We start from the raw sequence: 20,242 nt of genomic DNA on the forward strand, positions 1-20,242 counted from the left end.
CTTAAACCTTCCTTTCAAAATAAATAGTTAAGAACAGAACTATTTAAATTGATTTACATAAATATTTTTTAAATAAAATTTTTATATTTGCTCTCAAAATAAATATTTAAAGGAGTACCATGGTGGTTGAACGTGACACTTCCCAGTTGTCTTCAGGCAACAACAAAACAAATGTGCATAATATTTTTATTCTTCAGTCATTTCAATGTACTTAAAAACGTATTTTTCTAAGCCTAAATTTCCCACGTTAAAAATTCACCCGAACCGTCTGGGCGTGGTAATGAGAACTGTCAGTTAGCTATGATTGACAGACCGTGCCCCGTTACCATAGCTACTCCCATGATACGCGCTCTCTTTGGGAGACTGAATTTTCACAAGCTAGCTAGCTTAGTAGGCCTAGTATATCAAGTATCGGTAGATAGCTACGGTAAGGACGTTGACTTATATCCAATTATAATTTTTGCTATCTAGCTAGCCAAGTTAAGATAAAAGCACAACTATAACGTCCTCATAAAAGCAAACTAGCAAGCTAACGTTATCGATAACATTGCCTTATGAAAGCAAACCTCCTAGCTAGCTAACGTTAGCTAGCTAGCTAAATGAATATAACCAGAAATAATCTAAAGGCACTCTAATTTAAGTGAACCTAACGTTAGTCAAATATTTGCATTGTCTGAACAGCAGGGCGGTGTGCCCTGTCAGATTTCTTTACGGGGCGTGGAAATGGGAGTGGTTACTGTATTCGTGACGTAGCAAAATGACAACTCTCTCAACCGGTTGAAAATAGGACGATGAATTTAAAACGCATATTTCTCCAAAAATACAGAACGGACATATTTAATACTTTGCTCATTGTGTTTCTTCAATGCCTCTTGTGCAAATAGCACATAAAACCGAGAAAGTGTGAAAATCACCATGGTACTCCTTTAAGAACAAATTCAATATGTAAATATCTAATCTTTTTACAAAAATGATATGTTTAGTTGATTGACAAAAATTTAATTGAATCTTAGATCTGGGGTTACTAAAATTAAACAGAAATGGCAAGAAATATGTATTTAACAGGAGAACGCTTCCATTCATTTTTTCCCCCCAGATTTATTTTCATGTTATATTTGGTTGACGGAGAAGAAGAAAAGAAGAAGGGCTTCAGCCCACTTTTGGGTCAAACCGAATTTGAAAGGTATGCTAGGCAGAGAAAGGATTTGCCAAGTTGAAGTTGAAAACATGGCAGAGTCTTTCCTGCTTCCATGGTTGACATATTAATTGGATTTTAGGATTAATTAGCTGGCGCGTTGGCTTGGCACAGAAAACCATTTCAGGCATTCGTCACACATGCCAAGGCTGTAACAAGTGATCGGCGTCTGCGTGCTTCGATAGCAAAGTCGGTCCATTGAGCTTGCCCTCTGCTATTCCAGAGTGCAACTTTCCCTTCATTTTGTTTCGCCTTGCAAAACTTCTCTCTGTGCCAAAGTGATGAAACTTCTCTCTGTGACTCCAGCTGCCTGTTAGAAATAACACTCTGCCACGACAAAATATGTGCACGCTATGGCATCTTAACTGCACCTTCTGAATTCATCTGACGTACAAGCTTTTCCGTAAACTCTTGCTCTGCCCTTAAAACGAGGCACTCACACTGTACTCACCATCTGGCCCTTGTCTCTGGGTAGATGTTGGAAACCTGTATTTCTCTACATTTCCACTCACTGATCCTATTGTCCTGAAACATATACAATATAACAATTTTACATTACAAAGAAAATAATGATAACCAGACATACAACTGGCTACATCTAAACGTTTGCAGATGTACAGCATTGTTAACAGAAATTCTAATTATTGATTGTTATTATCTTTCGCCTTCACAATGCTGCTCCTCATGAGTTAGCTGCACTGACTGGCTGCTTGAAAGGGATGGCTATGTATTTGCTGTATGTGATGATGGTATTTTCTTTCCACTGAAATAGCCTATGATATTTGTGCAGTTTTTAAAAAAATATATTTTTTCTTTTTTTCTGGGAATAAAGGAACATGTTTTGCACAAATTTTGCACAAATACGAAACTCTACGCGTGTAAGAAACACAATAGCACATTGATTATACTGAGTGAATAGCAAATAATCACAGTTTCATTGTTTCCTTAGATTCATATTAATTTGTATATTTATTGGTGCTCTGAATTCCTGACAAGTAGAAACAAGTACAGAATAAATATCTCTGTGTGCCCACAGTCTCCATATCATATAATTTAGACTGCATACTGTGTCAGTCAGCTTGCCAAAATATACATGTTTTATCATGACTGTTGTCGGATGGTTGCTGGCAGCAAGGTGCAGAACTGTTGTCTGAACCACTCCCAAAACACAAGCTGCGTTATAGTATTCATCCAGATGACTCATATTCCTCCCAAAAAAATAAAAAAAATAAAATAAATTTAAGGATACATCTGTGTCCCAACAGAGTCATAATGCCATGGTGTTTTCAGAGATTTCTACAACCTAAAAAACAATTGAAACCTTTTTCTTATTAGAAATGTGAAATGAGCTTTTTTTTTTAAAAGGTTCTTATACAGCATTCCTGATTAATTTTGGTGCAAAAGAGGACTGTATTGGAACTGCAGTATGTGACACAGGCTTAAAAACTACAGCTAGAAACTGAAACTAATGGATGCCCAATGAGGCCTGTGATGAGATCTGGGGAGAAAACCATGGCAACTCTGTCTCCCAAGACCAAAGCAATTAGATCCCATGCATTTTCCCTCTCAAGGAATGTTAGACAATTTGTGTAAGATTATACAAAAACTATATTTACCTCCAGTATAAAATTGTAATTCTTAATCTGCTTCAATGTAAGAAAAAAAAACTTTCATTTTATGATATTCAGTTCCAGATGTTTCGCTAGATTTTTGAAGCAAGAACACAAAATCCTTTTGGAAAAGGCCTCTTCATTAAAACCAAATTGAATGTTGCTCTTTGTCTTATGTTACAATAATGCATTTCCTTCTGAAGCCTCTCAGTGTTTAACCACTGCAGTGCCCCTTGTGATTGCATAATATCAACCCTCCATAGACACAACCACATGAACAGACAACACTATTAAATGTATGCAATTTTTGAAGATGCCAAAATACGATATAAGACATGTGACAATCACAAGAATATGAAGCATTCTGAGCACAAGTGACATGTAATTCACAATCTGGGAGAGAGGTTAAACTAAGCACTTTGCCATAGCAAAGTAACAAGAAAATACAAAACTTAAATTAACATGGCTTGATTCTAGTGGAATGAACAACTCTCTGTACATAAAGAAAACATAAAAATACTAAAAGCATTTAATTCAGTTATTTCATTTAACAGAAACGCTAGTTTCCTTACCTGTGCGGAAGATCCAGAAGTCACGGGCTTGCTAGACCATCTCACTAATCAGATTGCCGAAGATTTACTTCCAGGAGATAATTTTGACTCACCAGCTTTCTTTCTCTCTCCCTTCCCTCTCTCTCTCCCCCTCTCTCTTTCTCCCTTTCTCGTAGCTGTCTAGCTCTTTAACTCTATCCCAAAGAAAACTTTAATTACATAATACATTTAAAAAATTGTACACATACAAAACTAACATAACTTTTATTTGAAACAAAAAATTAGGATCCAAAATGAACTTGTCGTCTCTAAAATGTACAATCATTTTGAACCATGTCTTTCCATGGACAATCCCATTGTCCACATAAACTCCCATGCCGTAAGCAGGACTGACCCCTCTTTGAACTTTAAACTTTGTCCTCAACTTTGGCTCCAGCATATAAGTTAGCATTAAAGCTTTTGATTCTAACATATTATTTTCCATGAATGTCAGCAGCGGGCACCCTCACCTCATAGTACTGATAATGCACATGACTGAAGCAGTTTCTTCAAAGTTAAAGGCAAAAAAACAAAGTGACTGGACCAAATCTGGCTCGTAATTAGATAATTGGCCAGATTATTTCCCTCTCTCCTGCTCTGAATACACACAGACAACCCACACTGCAGATCAGAAAGGGCTCTTCTCTGTACTGAGCACAGGGTGAATCGATAAACAGAAGAATGGAGAGAAGTAAGTCCAGGTTTTATTGAGGCTATGAGTGTGGCCTATGCACATTGAAATGACACAGGAGAGGGAATAAACAGATATTTCTCAGACAGTCTGTTATTCTATTTTCCACAAGATAAAACCGGGAATAAGCTCTACAAGTGGATTCCCTGTTTGTCACTATACAGTACACCAATACTGCAAAATGTTCTGTGTAAAATCAACACAAGGGATACTCAAGTAATATAGTCTCAGAATAGAGTCAACTCAAAGCATATTATATTATATTATATTATATTATATTATATTATATTATATTATATTATATTGTTCATTTGGAACAGTCTGCTCCCAGCTCTCTGTGTTCGTGCTGACCCGCCCCCTCCGCTGCGCCCCTCTGACACACGTGACGTCGAGCTGCTGCTTCTTCTCACCCCACAGACCCCCGGTTAAGCTCACGCAGCCCTTGAGTCTGATGAGCTCGGTCCCGCGTGCGGACTGTGCGTGCCTGCTCGGCCAGAGGAAGTCATCGGCGTGCGTTAAGACGCACCCTCCCTCCCTCTCGTGCTACGCTAATTATTTGCCACCCAGCCAGACTGCTGGCCATTGACACGGACGCCGTCTGGATTAAGTACCCAACCACGCGCCAGAGCAGCGGCTGAGGACGATCAGCCGCCCAGATGCCCATGTGCATTTTCCCTCAAAGCTGGGATGCATAATGGTACAGTTTACCCAACAAAATTCATTCCACTGATGGTCACCTAATGAACGACTGTAAAGGATGTGGGATTCCTCTGATTTGATTTCATCTGTCGGTAGAGCACACAAACGCTGTGTAAATAGACAGTAATAACTGCAGACATATAGTGTGCACTCAAACACATCTCCTGTTTTCAGAAAATTTGATTTACCTGAAGTGCTAGTAGAGAGAGAGAGAGAGAGAGAGAGAGAGAGAGAGAATAATCCAATGCAGCAGTCAACAACATAGACACAGCATCCAATAGCAGTTCCTGGGAAGAGAGGTACTGGGACAAGCTTAGGGGCTGTAACAATGCAATCTGTACAGCACAGGCCATGGGCTAGTACACAATGCAGTGCATGCTGGCACAAGCACATCCAAATAATAAGATGAGATAGCCAAGGGGGAAAAATGGTGAAAACCCAGAAATGAAATGGGCCTCCTTCTGAACAACCGTACTGAAGAAACGCAGTTGTCTTCCTGATGACTGACTCATTTCAGGTCAAAACGTTGTCAATCCATATATAAAATGTATCATTTTGATAGCATAATAACCGTTTAGGTTGTATTATTATTATTATTATTATTATTATTATTATTATTGTCAGTAAATAGGTAAATGGTGCAATCACATGGATTAGACAAAAAAGGGTCAAACAAAGTAACCTCACATTTTGCTAAAGAGAAATCAATTTATCACAACTTGAGCTGGAAAATCACATGACCAGCATGGCCCAGAAACAGGCCACCACATAAAGCTCTGCTGACATCAGCATTTAATGATGGAAACATTTTTAATGGCTGTAGGTTTAGACATTTGTTGTAATAATGTGACCAGAAAGTATATTGAAGGATGCTGTGGAATAAGGATTTGGGGTTTAATGGCACACAGCTATGTGTAGTAACTGCAAACCCAGTGAACATTTTTGTGTTGAAAAGTCAGTGAAACCCCATCTAGGACGGAGTGTAGCACAGTGGGTAAGGAACTAGACTTGTAACCGAAAGGTCGCAGGTTTGATTCCTGGGTAAGGACACTGCCGTTGTACCCTTGAGCAAGGTACTTAACCGAAATTGCTTCAGTATATATATCCAGCTGTATAAATGGATACAATGTAAAATGCTATGTAAAATGTTGTGTAAGTCGCTCTGGATAAGAGCATCTGCTAAATGCCTGTAATGTAATGTAATGTAGATGTTCAGGTGAAAATCTGGCTACATTTGTTTTCTAGCTGACTAGGGCGTAATCAGGCTATATCTGGGTAAAACCTGAACTGAATCAACGTTAACCTAGTCTGTTCATGTCAAAGCACCTCTCAACCTAGATTTCTACCCCTCTAGACATCTAGCTTCTGGCTTTTGCTTACCTAAAAAGCTTCTGAGTACCTTGTTCACTTCAGCATCAGTGTAACAGATCTGTGGTGTCAAGTCTGCTCATAATAAGTGAATCTGCAAATTTGGGAGGTTTTGAAGGGAAAAGTCCACAGAGCTGGCTAGCTAAAAAGCTCCTCACATGTCAATAGAATTTGATCAGCATCCCGCTAAGCCCATTACTCCAGCAGGTCAACCGCCAAGACACCCTTCTTCCTGGCTGTGTTAATATTTTCTCCGCAAGTTTTTGAAGTGGGCTTGCTTACTGTAATTGTCTTAGTTGGCACCACTGGCTCAAAGATAAAGTTTTTGTGAGGTTTTACTGAACAGCCGTAATGTAAATTAAGGCATTTAACATGATGAGCCTGGCAGTGCAAACCAGTGGGATTTTATTAGCCTTTTTTTTGCACACAGCACAGCAAAACTGACCCACAGCAGACTGAAACACGGCCATTTTGGAAAGCTTCCTTGATGTTCACGTGGGCAGATTTCAATCAATTTTTTTAAACTCACAAACTCGACAAAGCCGTTCTCTGAGGCAAATCTAAGGGGAAATGGCTTTAACTGTAAAGCTGGTAGGAATGTGAATATTTGTCTAGGGTCTTAGCATCCTACCCAGGATTCAAAGCTTTTGCTCTACCAGAAGTTAAACACTCATAACTTGCACACTGCTGTAGCCTGCAGGAACCCATCTCTTGGAACATAACGCTTCAACGCAGATGTGGTACTCAGCTCCGCTGGTTCACTCAAAAGTATAGGATGTCAGTGAGGCAGTAATACACGTGTGTGTACATTATCATAGCTGTAGGTAGAGCTGCAGTATCATTTTTAGCAGAAAGGTTTTGAATATAGTGCCTTCAGTTGGTTGATTTGCTGTAGCTGCTTCGTGAAGGCTCCTGAAAGCGAGACTCTCGCTCCTCTGAACTTGTTTGAGCTGCAGGGGGTTCGCCGTCGGCTGTTATTCCAGCGTAAGGTTTGCAGTTTGACTCCGCTCACAAGGGAAGCAGCATGTCGCGCTCAGACGAGGTCAACAAGATGACTGAAAACATCTACAAGGTATTTTTGTGAGACTAATGTGATGGAGCATTTTTGTAATTCCAACAGATGATGATGATGGTTGTTGTTGCTGTTGTTAGTAGTAGTAGTAGCAGTGGTAGTAGTAGTTGTATTAGCAGTAGTAGTAGTAGTAGTAGTAGTAGTATAGAACTTAATTATTAGCTTACAGCTAATATTTTCAGATAGTAGGATAATAGAACAATTATACGACTGTTACTCTTAACAAAAATAAAGGCATTAAAACAGGATTTAAAATAGTCGCATTAAAATGCTTGTACAGAGTTGAGTAAGAGCACTTAAACTATGAATTTCCAATCTACATATTTCAGGGGATCCTGGACCAATTCAACCCCAGTTTGAAGAGTTTTGTCACATCAGGGAAGCTCTATGAAAAAGCCTTGACAGGTAAGGCCAAAAGTACTCAATTTCTGATTTTGTATTACTGACATCAGTACCTTATCTGCAGTCTCTCTTACTGTTCTGTCTGTGTCTCTGACTGTTCCATCTCCCACCTTCCCATCCCCAGGAGTTATGGTGGCAGCCAAGGGGTACTTTAATGCTATGGTAAAACTGGGAGAACTGGCCAGTGACAGCCAGGGGGCCAAAGAGTTAGGTGAGTACCGAAGTGATAAAGATAAGTGTCAATGTTCCCAATTCTGAAGCATTCTTCCTTATTGGGTTATAATTATGCATGTGAAGCATATATAATGTCCTTTCGACTCATCTCAGTTTTTCCCAGACAATGTGAGAGAATGAGCAATTTTTATGGGAAACATTTCTGGGAAACTTTTTGGGATATTTTCTGAATCACCTTTAACCTGTGCTTAGACACGTTATTATCAAATATTCTTTTGATCTAAAAAAAAAAACAATAAATCAGTGTGTGTGTGGGCATATAGGGCCGGGGGGGTGGGGGGGGCACATTGGTGGAGCTCCCTCTTTCACTGCACTGTATCAATAGAAAGAGAAAGCGCTAGAGGGAGAAAGAGAAGGGCCATTGTTGTGAGATTATCAACTATATGATTTGTGAAACAGTGGGGGAAGGAGAATTCCAAAGGTCAAGTAATGTACCATGCATTTGCAGAATCCCATCATTATCCCCCATCAAGCTTACAGTAAGCAGTTCACCACACTGGGTTACAGAGCAGCCCATTCTAATCACATTACAATGCAATACAACGCTTAGCAAAACATTTCTAGAAGTTTACTTTCTATTGCAAACTGAGTAACTGCGATATTGCGCAGCTGCTGTTCCAGAGAAATGCTGGAGCCACTGGGAACGGATTACTTCAGGCGAACCAAAAACTCATTATGGAGCTTCTGGGTGGCGCTGCAGTAGTGTGTAGGTGGGCCCCATGGTCTAGTGCTGACTCTGGACTGTGCTGGCACCAGGGCCATTAGCCTTGCAGGGTGCTGCCTGATTGGCTGTAATGTGGGAGCCACAGGGAAAGGAGGGCTCTCAGGAGGCAGGATTTCCGCACATTTTCACACACAAGTAACCACCTGTAGTCCGTTGGGCTCCCTCACTCCACCTGCTCAAGCAGCACATTCTTACACAAGCGCCTCTCACTCAACGGCTGTGTGAGCCCTAATGGAGGATCGCACTTAGTGGAAGAGAAACAGTGGCTTAGCAGATTGAAAGGAGAGCGCATGCACGCTCCTGAATTAGCAGTGAGCAAAAACACACACAAATTGGGCATTCCAAACTGGAAAGGGAACAGGAGTAAAGTTTTAAAAGTGTGCTATATGAAAAAGAATAAAGAGCTAAATTTAATAATGCTGAATTTGTGTACAAATTTACTTCAGATGTTGTATCTGAAGTGAATGTGAATGAACATGATTACTGAACAATGCAACGGCAACCAACTTAATCCTGTTTTTGCAGGCAGCTGTTAAAAATTAATGAGCACAAAGGCATTATTTGACATTGTCTCTCTTCTTAGTTGATCTTCACATATACCGAAGTGCCAGACCGATCTCCAAAAGTCTGGGTTTCAGGAATATGTGCTTACCGCATCTACATATATCAATACATCAACTTCTCTTAAATATAGGACATTTACAAAACGTTCCCTCATTTCAGGTGACACCTTGTTTCAAATGGCTGAAATACACAGGCAGATTCAAGTGGAACTGGAGGACACGGTAAGAGTCTGCACTATGCTTCACTGTAGGCATTTATGCCTGCAATCTCTGTATAATGTATATTGGTACCACTTTGCCACTATTGAAGTGTATTGTAAGTACATTAAAAGACACATGATTTGTTATATTTATAAGAACGTGAATGTACATTGCCTTCTAGTACATTGTCTTCTTGCAATTTTTATCACTAGCATAACAGAATATTTTGTGGTGCAGCAGGCTCCCCAGGAGAATGAAAATTAAAAGGAGAATTGTTTTTACTTCTCTTGTTCAGCGAGCAAAGGCTGCGGTTGAATTAGACCAGACCTTATCTTTGCTCCACAGAACAAGATTAGTTTGGCCACTGCCTCCTGCTTTGCTTATTTTCTTGGCTGCCTCTCCCGTAAATTACACTAAACAAATGTTTCTCTCATTTCTCTTATAGTCAATGAACAATAGCTGCTTTCCTAATATTAAAACAATCTGTAAACCTTTGGATAAACAACACGGAAATGCAACAGCTCTGTGATCCAGAAACAAGGAGTTAGGGACTAGGGAAGCTCAAATATGGGCATGCAGCGAGTAGACCTGCTGGCTTCCATTCTGCCCCTCTGAACAGAGACTGATTTAGACCTGGGACAACGCATGAATGGACTCTCTGCCCAATCAGCGGCTCTAACCAATAAATTAGCTATGAGCCAAATGTGAGTTTTCCTGGGCTGCCCCAATGCTCCCTATGCCAAATCAGCCGTCTGTAATTTGGAAAAGAAGCAGGGACTCTTACCCCCAGCCCCATGTTCCTGAAATAGTGCTGTTCTGTGTGATCGATTCAATTATCCCTTCCCCCCTCCACCCCCCCACAGTTAAAGCGGTTCCATTCTGAACTCCTCTCTCAGCTGGAGCACAAACTGGAGCTGGACAACAAATACCTGACAGTGAGTGCAGTGAGGCCTTTTCAAGCAACCACAGGATCGCACGCACGCACGCACGTACGCACGCACGCACGCACGCATATGGTGATGCAGGGCTGGGGAGGGCCTCTGCATCACCCAGCAAACAAGCAAAACAACACAAAAGGATGGTTGGCTTGCTGCCTTTCATTACCTCCAAGAGCAGAACAATCAACAAAACACTCAAACACAACAATGCTTCACCAGGGAAAAAGAGCAGACAAAACATAAGACTAAAACAACCCAAACCCACCTGAGCCAGCCCAAAACTGTCCTCCCCGTAGGTCTGCCAACCAGGCCTTTTATTAACACTAAAATGGCCAGAGCTGATGCCATCTGGCTTTTGGACTTTAAAATGCAAATTGCTCCAGCATAGCAAATGCAATACCCTCCTTCCACGTCTTTTCCAAAATAGCTGGGCTTAAAATAACTGTATTGTTAGAATTTTTAAAAATCTACTCAAAGAAATTCAGCCATTTTGTGCCATTGTCTTCACACCCCCCCCCCCCTGCCATCAGGCTTGGTGGTTTAAGGTGGTAAAAAAAAAACATGGCCTTTTTAGTGTTAAGACCAATGAGTAGGTAATGGGCCACAGCTGCGGTGATCACAGTGCCTCTCAGCTGTGGCCATACCTGTAGTTAGGCCCTGTACTGCCCCCTAGTGGACAGCACCAACTCCTTTCCTGGCACCACAATTATATGTATATATACTGTATGTAAGGCACTACACAAATACATTTAGACAAATACTCTTTCTTCCTCAATCGCATGCTCGAACTACTGATGAACCTGCACGTCCCTGGCCTATCTCTCAGGCCACTCTGAAGAACTACCAGAGCGAACGCAGGGCCAGGACGGACTCCATCGAGCACTGCCAGTCTCAGCTTAAGAAGCTGCGACGGAAGTGCCAGGCCAGCCGCCACCCCAACAAGTACAGTGACCGGGAGATGCAGGTAATGTAGACCAGCAAAAATCCCTGAAGCTCAAAAGCACAGGTAACTGAAACACAAAGGCAGGCCTACTGAAAAGAGAGAGAGAGAGAGAGAGAGAGAATGAGGGGGGAGGGGGTAAATAAAAAAATGAAAATCCAGATTCCTGCTAGCTATCTCTGAATAACTAGGAAACACGCCTCTGACTATTGATTGACATGTTCTCAAAATCTTTTTGATTTGATTTTTTTTACATTCTTTAAATATCCACACATTCTGTTTCAATATCAAGGCTGTATTATTGTATTGATGATTGACTCAGCTGTGATGGTGATAAATCTTTAAACTGTTAAATTGTAAGCTGTGATTATGGTTGGTGTTAATACTTTTCTGATTGCTATTCGGAGTGTTTCGTTTCTTTAGGCATAAATTCAAATTTTAAACAGAACATTGTGTTCAATTAAAATTACACTCATCCCTTTTGAAGTTTTCATTTATATCCCAACTAGCTGGGAGCAGGAAAAGGATTGTGGGACAGCTGTGTCAGGGTATGATGGTCGATAGAGAGCAGGTGGCTCTGTGATTTATGTCTCTCAGTGCTGGTCTTGAATTTGCTTCCTAGTCTTATCTCGCACACAATGTTCTATATCAAAAAGGTTTTCCCAGCAGGCCTTGCAGTACAATGCCAATGTGTGAGTGTGTGTGTGCGTATTTGTGTGTGTGTGTGAGTGTGTGTGTGTGTGTGTGTGTGTCTCCAGCCCACATTAACACAAAGAGCAGTGCTAATGTATCATAGAATCCATACCCATCCACCATCCACCCTCACTTTCTAATGGTCAGTTTAGTAATCTCCCTAGATCCACACTAACTGTACTAATATCTAATTAAAGTCTACAATAACTCATTCTCACCCATTCAAATGTAAGGAGCCCTGTTGAAAGCTGAACAAATGAACCATCAAGCACACCTGATCTGAGCATACAGTGGATGACCCTTGTGAAACACAGCTTGTAACAGGTTATTATTCCACTCCCAGCATATTATCAGCTCGTTTGGTCATTTTAACAACTGGAATGTGCGATTTGAGGACATACTCTGAAAAGAACATGTTTGACTAGCTATACACTGCAGGTGTAGTGTTTTTGTGGACAGTTTAATGGACCTGAAGTTTTATGCAGCATTTTTGTGAAGCAGGGGAGGAGAGAATTTCTCCGATCAGAGTGAGGCTGGTGAGGCTGAGAGCATGGTGTTATACGGTACATCTTTCCTAACACATGATCCTCCTTTTTGCAGCTTGTGGAGCTGATGAGCCAACACCAGGGGGAGCTGGACGGTCTGGTGGCGGTGGGGTTCCGCACGGCCCTGACCGAGGAGAGGAGGCGGTACAGCTTCCTGGTGGACCGCCACTGCACGTCCACCAAGATCTTCATCAGCTACCACGGCAAGGTAGGGCCTAGCGTCTGCTCCTGGGAGTGCGAGGCGTTGTGTGCTTGCGAGTGTGTGTCTCTCTGTGTCTGTGTGTGCGTGCAGTCTCACTCAGCAGTCATGAGTTATACTTGGATTTTTAACTGCAGTAAATTCAGAAAACACACTAGGAAGCGCTAAAAAAAACTGAAGCTTAAGTTCAGTTGCTATTAGAGCCACACTCTTTCTCGCCGGACGGTTTCGCCGGATAAAGAGAATGCAAGAACGCTGACACTCCCCTGCAATCTACAGAAAGAGCCGCAGGGTAATTCAGGTTTCATACAGACATAAACATTTGTGTGAGCTTGAATATGAATCCATCAATGTATTCATGAGGTTTGCTCCTTACACTGAAAACCAGCTTGAGAAAATAACATTGGGGAAACGTGATTATGTGATTATCTTGATATAATATACAACATATATAATGTATGATGTATGATAGAATATATCAGTTATTATGCCCTCTTTGGTCGTGAAATCATACTATACCATACCATCATATCATTGGTCATTTTAAAACCTTGATTAAAGATTGCATTGAAGATGTTTGCACAAGCATTGAATTGTACATAAATACATGACTCTTGTGCCTGACTGGCATGAAGTCTTTAAACTGTTATTTTTGCCACATATGAAAATATGTGTTGTGTTCTTTTTTGTATTATTTTACGTGAAATTCCATTTAATGGTACAACGGTAAATAAAATAAAATACAATAAACACCGTACGGTAAAAGAGCATTTGGTTTCAAGACTGCATTCTCCTCTACGCCCAGGTGAGGGAGCTGTTGTCCCAGAAGTTGTCCTCATGGCAGCAGTCGTGCTCGCAGCCCACGCGGCTCCCAGACCGTGCTCTCCATCTGTTCCGGCACATGGCCCCTCAGGCCACTGGGGCTGCTGGGATAGCGGAACTCCTCCGTCAGGCCAAGCTGGGAACAGCGCAGCCATTGGAGCAGGTGAGGTCAATGGGTGGAGTTACAGCGCCTGGTCCATTATGACGTACGTCACTTAATGGTTCAGGCAAAGTGCAAGTCGACATTCCCGTCTATAGTGCCTTTTTAACTGGAGTGCTGTCATAAAGCAAGCACTAGGCCTTCAAATGAATAATGGAGAAGATGAAGCTGTGCTTAACATTTTGTTTGGTCTTCGCCCCACCCATTGAAACCTCTGACAGCTCTGATTAACTCGTAATAGAGGTGGCAGAAAATCCGTATTTAAATCGGTCATTTCACTCAACCCATTTGCTTTTGTTTTGTTTGAGTACCAATCAAGCAACTAATTGACCAACTGCAATTATCTGTACCAGCGGGCATCTGGTTCTCTTTATTCTAATTGTTCCTTGTGTTAATTTCCTTTCCCCTTATTTAACACTTCTGTGTAACAATTACACTGTACATATGAATTTTTAGTAATTTGGCCACGTGGATAGCACCATTGTATAGTATTGCTGCCCATTTCCAGGGCATGTTGACAGCTCATGTACTTTATGAACATACACCAGCTACCTCAATATGAGCCGTTTGCACTTTGCCCTCAAAGCTTGTTTGATTGCACATAAAAGACAAATTGCCACGTCTAAGTGATATCTTTGTAATTACGCGATTCATTTGACTTTTTCCTGAATTTAACCGTCTCATTTAAATACTCTAATGTGACGTGAAGGAAATGAATGGTGTCACCTGTGATACAGTTAAGGGAAAATTCCCCGCTAGTGGGCTCAGGTTTATTTCGGTCATTCAGCTAATTGGCAGCCTCGTTAAGGAAGCGCAGACAAATTAAAGCTGGTTGAGCGCATTGATCAGTTTGAAGGTCACTGCCTCTATTTCCAGCTTCAATTCAGGGTCTTCTCTGGTTTCAAACACTTCTAATACCCTTTCAGAGGCTGTCGGTCCAGGAAGTCCAGCCCCTGCTTAATGGCGACCCCAACCCCCGTACGCAACGTGCCCCGCCTTCCTCCCGGAGCGAAACTCCCCCTGCCCAGAACGACGCGGGCGCCCAGACCTCCCGCTCCCTTTACGCGCAGGCTAACCTCACGCCCCAGCACACGCCACGCCACACCTGCACCAGCAGCACCCGGGTCAACACTTCCACCACATCAAGCCCCTTCCAAACCGCCTCGCTTACCCCTGGCAGCACCGCCTCTGGCGTCTCTCATAGTCATACGGCACCTGTGTCTGCCACCGTGTCAGCTAGCCAGAGTTCCACAGGTTCATCCTCCTCTCTGCAAGGTTCATCTGCGTCCCAGAATACCCCTCACAGCCCTCGTCTGTCCCAAGGCGAGTCTCTCTCCAGGGCTCAAACACCAGTGGCCCACCAGGAAGGTCTCAGCAGCTCTCCGCCTTCCCACAATCCCATGCTGATGAAAGCGGCCGAGCTCTACGCTACCTCCACCTTGCCGCTGCCCCGGAGGCCCATCAGTGAGGCGAGGCTGGGGCTTCTGGGTAAGCCAGTCTTCGTAATTTCCCTGTCACTTCCTGTCATGTGATTATGGCTGTCCCATCTTCACCTGGATCTGCAAGCAGTCTTTAGAGCATGTCCTTGCTTGTGTGATGTCATCGCTTCTCAGAGCTGATGCCCGTCTCCTCTCTGTCCCAGGAGGAACTCTGCCCAGAGTGCTGCCTGTCGCCCCTCCTACCCGGGTGGAGGCCCTCTTTCCGCACATCCCTGGCGGGGGTGAGCTGGGTGGGGGCGGGCACGGGGGTACCTGCCTCCTCCACTTCCTTCCCGGGGACACCCTCGCACTCCTCATCTCCGAGCCTCGAGACGGGTGGCACTACGGGCAGAACGAGAGAACGGGGAGGTGTGCCTGAGCACCGTGCGGCTGAGAGTCAGGAGTGTACAGTAACGTATCACACGGCCTGCATCCTAACATCTCTCTCTCACTGTGACAGGAGAGGCTGGTTCCCTTTCTCCTACACTCAGCCCTGCCCGGCGTCTGCAGGCCAGCACGACAGCAGGTCTGTCCACTGACTGAACACTAATAAGGACTGAATCGCTACATTTCAGTACACGCGGACATTACGGAAATAATATTCAGCTGCACCTGGAGTTGGTTCTGCGGTTTTGATTATGATGCCCGCTCTCCTCTTTCCACTCTCTCTCTCTCTCTCTCTCTCTCTCTCTCTGTCTGTCTCCCCCCATCACCAGCTCTCCCTTGCTCTCCAAAGTGAACAGTGCCAGCACTGGGTACCTGGACAAGCTTGGATTTCCCCGAATGCGCCAGCTCAGTGCAGAGACGGGGGAGGACCGCTCCACCTCTCCTCTCCGCCGCAGCCGTTTCCACTCCCGCCCCTACAGCGTGGCCACGCCTGACACTGCCCAGGTAAGACAATGCTGGGGTACGAACAGAAAAAGTCTCCCTCAAAAGAGAGGGTCAATCAGCAGGAGATGCCTAAGCCAATGATCCATCCATTATCCATCTATTATCTATACCCGCTTATCCTGGGCAGGGTCGCGGGGGGTGTTGGAGCCTATCCCAGCATGCATTGGGCGAGAGGCAGAATTACACCCTGGACAAGCCGGCAATCTATCACAGGGCACACACACCATACACTCACACACTCATACCTTTATTATAATAAGGCAGAAAACTTGAGCCAAGTTCTTACCATTTTATACAGCTACATTTTTTAAATGACAAAATCCTTTTTAGAGGGACTTGTCAGAATATACAATTACACTCTAGTCTTTATCTCAGCCTATTAGCTTTGTTTATTTTTTAGGGAATATATTTTGGAATGGAATGTGAGTATTGCCTTTACAGTACGTTCCGGAAAATGGAAAACATTTTGGCATAAACAGACAGCGGAAAATTGCAGATACAGAAAATGCCTTGAGGTATTAGTCCATGCACAATTATTTAAATGATAATGTACCGTCTGTGATGGTACTAATGGACGGGTAGGCAAATGGACAATCTGCACTTTATGAAGGCAATGCATTATCTGCTTCTCTATTAGTATTCTGCCACATGTGATTACCTCTATTACAATGCAGACCTTATCTCACGGTTCGCCTACATATTATGTAAGGGTAGCTATGCCACTGAAAAAAAAAAATTCACAAATAAATGCTATTTATAATTTGCGTGTCATATATACTTTTCTCTCTTCTCTCCCCAGCCCTTCGCAGATTCTTCTTTTCCTCCACCCTCCCCCACCAGGTGACAAAATGTCCCCACCCTTCGATGAAAAATGCATTTGTTGGTGATAAAATGCCGCTTGTTACACTGAATTGAAACTCATGTCTTGTCTTGTAGGACAAATCCATTTGCCCATGTTCACCTCAGAAAGGCAGTGACCAATGACCGGTCTGCTCCCGTCATCCAATAGGAGCGCTGCCATAGTAAGCATGACTGATGAAAGAACAGTATTTGTCTTAGATGCATTACTGTTGATTCAGATCTGTACGGGGCAGTCCATTAATCAAAGACATCAAGTTTTTTTTTCTTTTTGCTGTTCTTGTTGGGGAGGTTTGCCTTTCGGTTTACACATTTAGATCAGAAGAAGGTGTCTTGGGTTCACAAGATAGCAGTGAATTTATTCCACAACCCCTGTCAGTCCCACCTCACCCTCAAAGATTGTGTTCCATATTCCATTGCTATGTCGCACCATTAATCATATAGTTGCTTTGCAGTAATATGATGTGTTATTTCAAGTTTAACAGTGTTCATGGCGTCCGAAAGGGATCAAATGTACTATTGTAGCTGATTTAACTAAACATTTTTACTTTATGTCAAGACCCTATATGTCTTATTGATTAATTGGCGACGTGGATGAAGGAAAAATAATTTTCTCAAATGGCAAATATACAACTGAGGGAAAAATATAGATTGAGCTGCTATTAGTTTTTAGTTTTTAGTTTGTAGCTATAAGTTAAATGACAGCTTTTTAATTTAGTGCGTGATGAGTGCTAACAAACAACAACGAATGAGAGAGAGAGAGACCCCGGGACTCAGGAATCATGGAATTATTGGACGGATACGGAATGCCCAATTCTGTGGGTGGGAAAGACAAGGAAGAAACCCAGGCAGGCATAATGTTGGCAGGATTAAAAGAGAACAGCTGGGACTGTGTTTAAAATTTTATAGCCTAACAGGGCTGCTAGGCAGCCCGAAAGTGCACTGAGCAAACAAACTAACAAACCAAATATTTAACTTTATCTAAAGAGCACTAACTGAACATCAGAATAAAAGGACTCCATATAGTCCATGCGGAAAATAATAATCGTGCTGCTGGAAAGCAAAGATAACTAGATCCACATCTCAACCCCCTCCCCCCACACCCCCAACAAGGGCCTATGAGTTGGGGCCTTCACAAGGAGTAGACCCACTGCTGAGGGTATAAACAACAGCTACTGAGATTACGCGAGTAAGGAGAGGGCAGTGTATTCTTCGTCTTCTTCTTATTCTTCTTCTTCTTCTTCTTCTTCTTCTTCTTCTTATTATTATTATAATTAATAAACACATTACATGTAGTTTATTGATAATCATTATGAAATGACTTTATTATTTTCCTAAGATTAAATAAAAATGTATCATCATGTAGGCCTTGTATAATGATGATAATTTTTATCATCATCAGCATTGGTTTGTGATTTTTTGGGGGAATTCAGGGGCATGAAGCAAGCTAATATCAATAATTAGCAATGTGAATACAGTAAGCATACAAAATAAATATATTACATAATTTATTATAATGCCAGTTCTACCGCTAATGGATCATGTTTTTATCTTTGAAATCACATTTGCAAGTTTTGTGTCTTCATTTAGGTTTGCTGGGTTCCCCTGTTCTTAAAAAGAAAGTTTAAAAATAAAATGCAACAAACTGAAAACATGGAAATGTCATTAAAAACTTTCAACAAAAAAGTCTGCAGATATATCAAAGGTATTTCAGAGCATCTCTTGTCAAGCTTATGTGTGTTTTTACTGAACAGTAAATTAATGTGATCTTTGGATAAGTGTCATTAAGTTACATTTTTTACATGTTGCCTATTAATATTATTAATACGATCCAAGCCCAACAACATGGAATATAAAATTTGCAGATGTGTTTATTTGTAGTGAGGTAAACAATGAAACAATTACTCTCCTAAACAATGAAGATGGTTAGTGTCTCTGAAGATGAAGCTGTGAAAATGGATATTTAGGCTTTGTTGTGATTTTCAGTATAATTGTAAGTCCTGTTCATACATATTGTATGCCTTTAACTGTGTTTGTTTGGATGTGCTGTGTTTGCCAATTGCCCAATGGTTCCATTAAAAAGAAACCATAATGGATTCCCTGTGCTGTAATTCAGTAACCACAGAGCCTTGAATCTTATAGTGTGCGAGCGATGGGGGTTCTGATGGAATTCTAACACAAACAGTTGTGTAATACCCTCTGTAGTTTTAAGCACAAAAGAAACACACTGTTAGCGATGGTGTGTTGGGAACCTTGAAAGTAAACACTGCAGACCTGAATCTAGGATGAGGTCTTGCGGGGGGATACATAAATGCCAACAAACAAACAAACAAACAAAAAAAAACAAACAAAATGTTTGCGATGGCGGGCCGTTTCAGGGATGGATCCAAGCCTGGGGCTGGCACTATGATGGATGTTAGGTTTTTTATCTTTGAGTTCTCTGCATGCCTTTCTACAGTAACACGGCAGTTTTGGAGCCTCATTCAGAGCGATCATCACGAAGGTGCCTGAGCTGAGCTGGGTGAGGATCTGAAAGCAGCCCTGCACCAGTGGGCTGGAGAAACAGCTGAATAACCAGGAGAGCTGCTGCCCCAGCACTGAAGCACAATGCGCCTGAATGCTGCCAATGTGTCTGCGCAACTGGCGGAGAAACCCGAAACCCGCTAAGTGAGTGTCAAAGGAACACCACAGTGTGTGTGAAGCGAATCTGTACAACCCCTTAGGCACCCCCGCCCACACACACACACACACACACAAACAAATGCACACACACACTCCCACCCACACACACACACAAATTCAGACGCACACACACACACACACACACACACACACACAAATGCACACACACACACCCACCCACACACACACACACAAATGCAGACGCACACACACACACACACACACACTCCCACCCACACACACACACAAATGCAGATGCACACACACACACACACACAGTGTCTTCATTGTGTCAAATGAAACAATGAAATCAGCAAGCACACTTTGTTCCGGCACAAGTGCTATCTGCTCACAATCCCGGTTTGCAACTGGAAATGTTCTGCTTAAAATGACAAGGAAACAAAATCCACTCAGACAGAATGCCTGAACTAAATACCAGTTATGTGATTTAAGAGCAGAATAAATCACTGGATAAAATTAAGCATACAAAATCTGCATACGAAGCTTTGTTTGAGGGAGTGTGAATCCTTCAACATACAGTACAAGGTTTAGATCACCTTAAGGGAAGTGATTACACTTTATGGCCTGGTCTCAATTCACCAATAATACTCATTTTGCTCATTCACGAAAGTCACCATCTTGTACAAGGGTTGTCCCAGAACTGAGTGAGCCAAATTTCAGTGAGGG

The 20,242-nt window shown here is 42.3% G+C and overlaps 2 protein-coding genes across 4 annotated transcripts in view; one reads left to right on the forward strand and one right to left on the reverse strand.

The window, feature by feature from the left end:
• LOC118234461 (neuronal pentraxin-2-like) overlaps positions 1 to 14,934 on the reverse strand; it is a 27,114-nt gene extending 12,180 nt beyond the window's left edge. The window contains exons 1-2 of one of the 3 annotated variants that reach the window (XM_035431000.1): positions 13,423 to 13,484; positions 1,647 to 1,720 (exon numbers count right to left, since the gene is read on the reverse strand). The gene's annotated coding sequence lies outside the window, so the exon portion shown is untranslated. Of the gene's footprint in view, positions 1 to 1,646; positions 1,721 to 3,377; positions 4,327 to 13,422; positions 13,485 to 14,861 lie in introns of those variants that run through there. The other 2 variants (XM_035431002.1, XM_035431001.1) reach the window with 2 other exon arrangements.
• LOC118234460 (brain-specific angiogenesis inhibitor 1-associated protein 2-like) lies at positions 6,802 to 17,055 on the forward strand. Its single transcript, XM_035430999.1, has 14 exons — positions 6,802 to 7,225; positions 7,555 to 7,630; positions 7,752 to 7,838; positions 9,309 to 9,370; positions 10,213 to 10,284; positions 11,114 to 11,251; positions 12,521 to 12,673; positions 13,470 to 13,649; positions 14,573 to 15,134; positions 15,289 to 15,493; positions 15,585 to 15,650; positions 15,841 to 16,015; positions 16,815 to 16,855; positions 16,952 to 17,055. The coding sequence occupies exons 1-14, from the start codon at positions 7,178 to 7,180 to the stop codon at positions 17,022 to 17,024; spliced, it is 1,938 nt and encodes a 645-aa protein (XP_035286890.1). The 5' UTR covers positions 6,802 to 7,177; the 3' UTR covers positions 17,025 to 17,055.
• Positions 17,056 to 20,242: the final 3,187 nt, after the last annotated feature.

Source organism: Anguilla anguilla, chromosome 8 (assembly GCF_013347855.1).
Source record: "Anguilla anguilla isolate fAngAng1 chromosome 8, fAngAng1.pri, whole genome shotgun sequence".
Taxonomy (NCBI): Eukaryota; Metazoa; Chordata; class Actinopteri; order Anguilliformes; family Anguillidae; genus Anguilla; species Anguilla anguilla.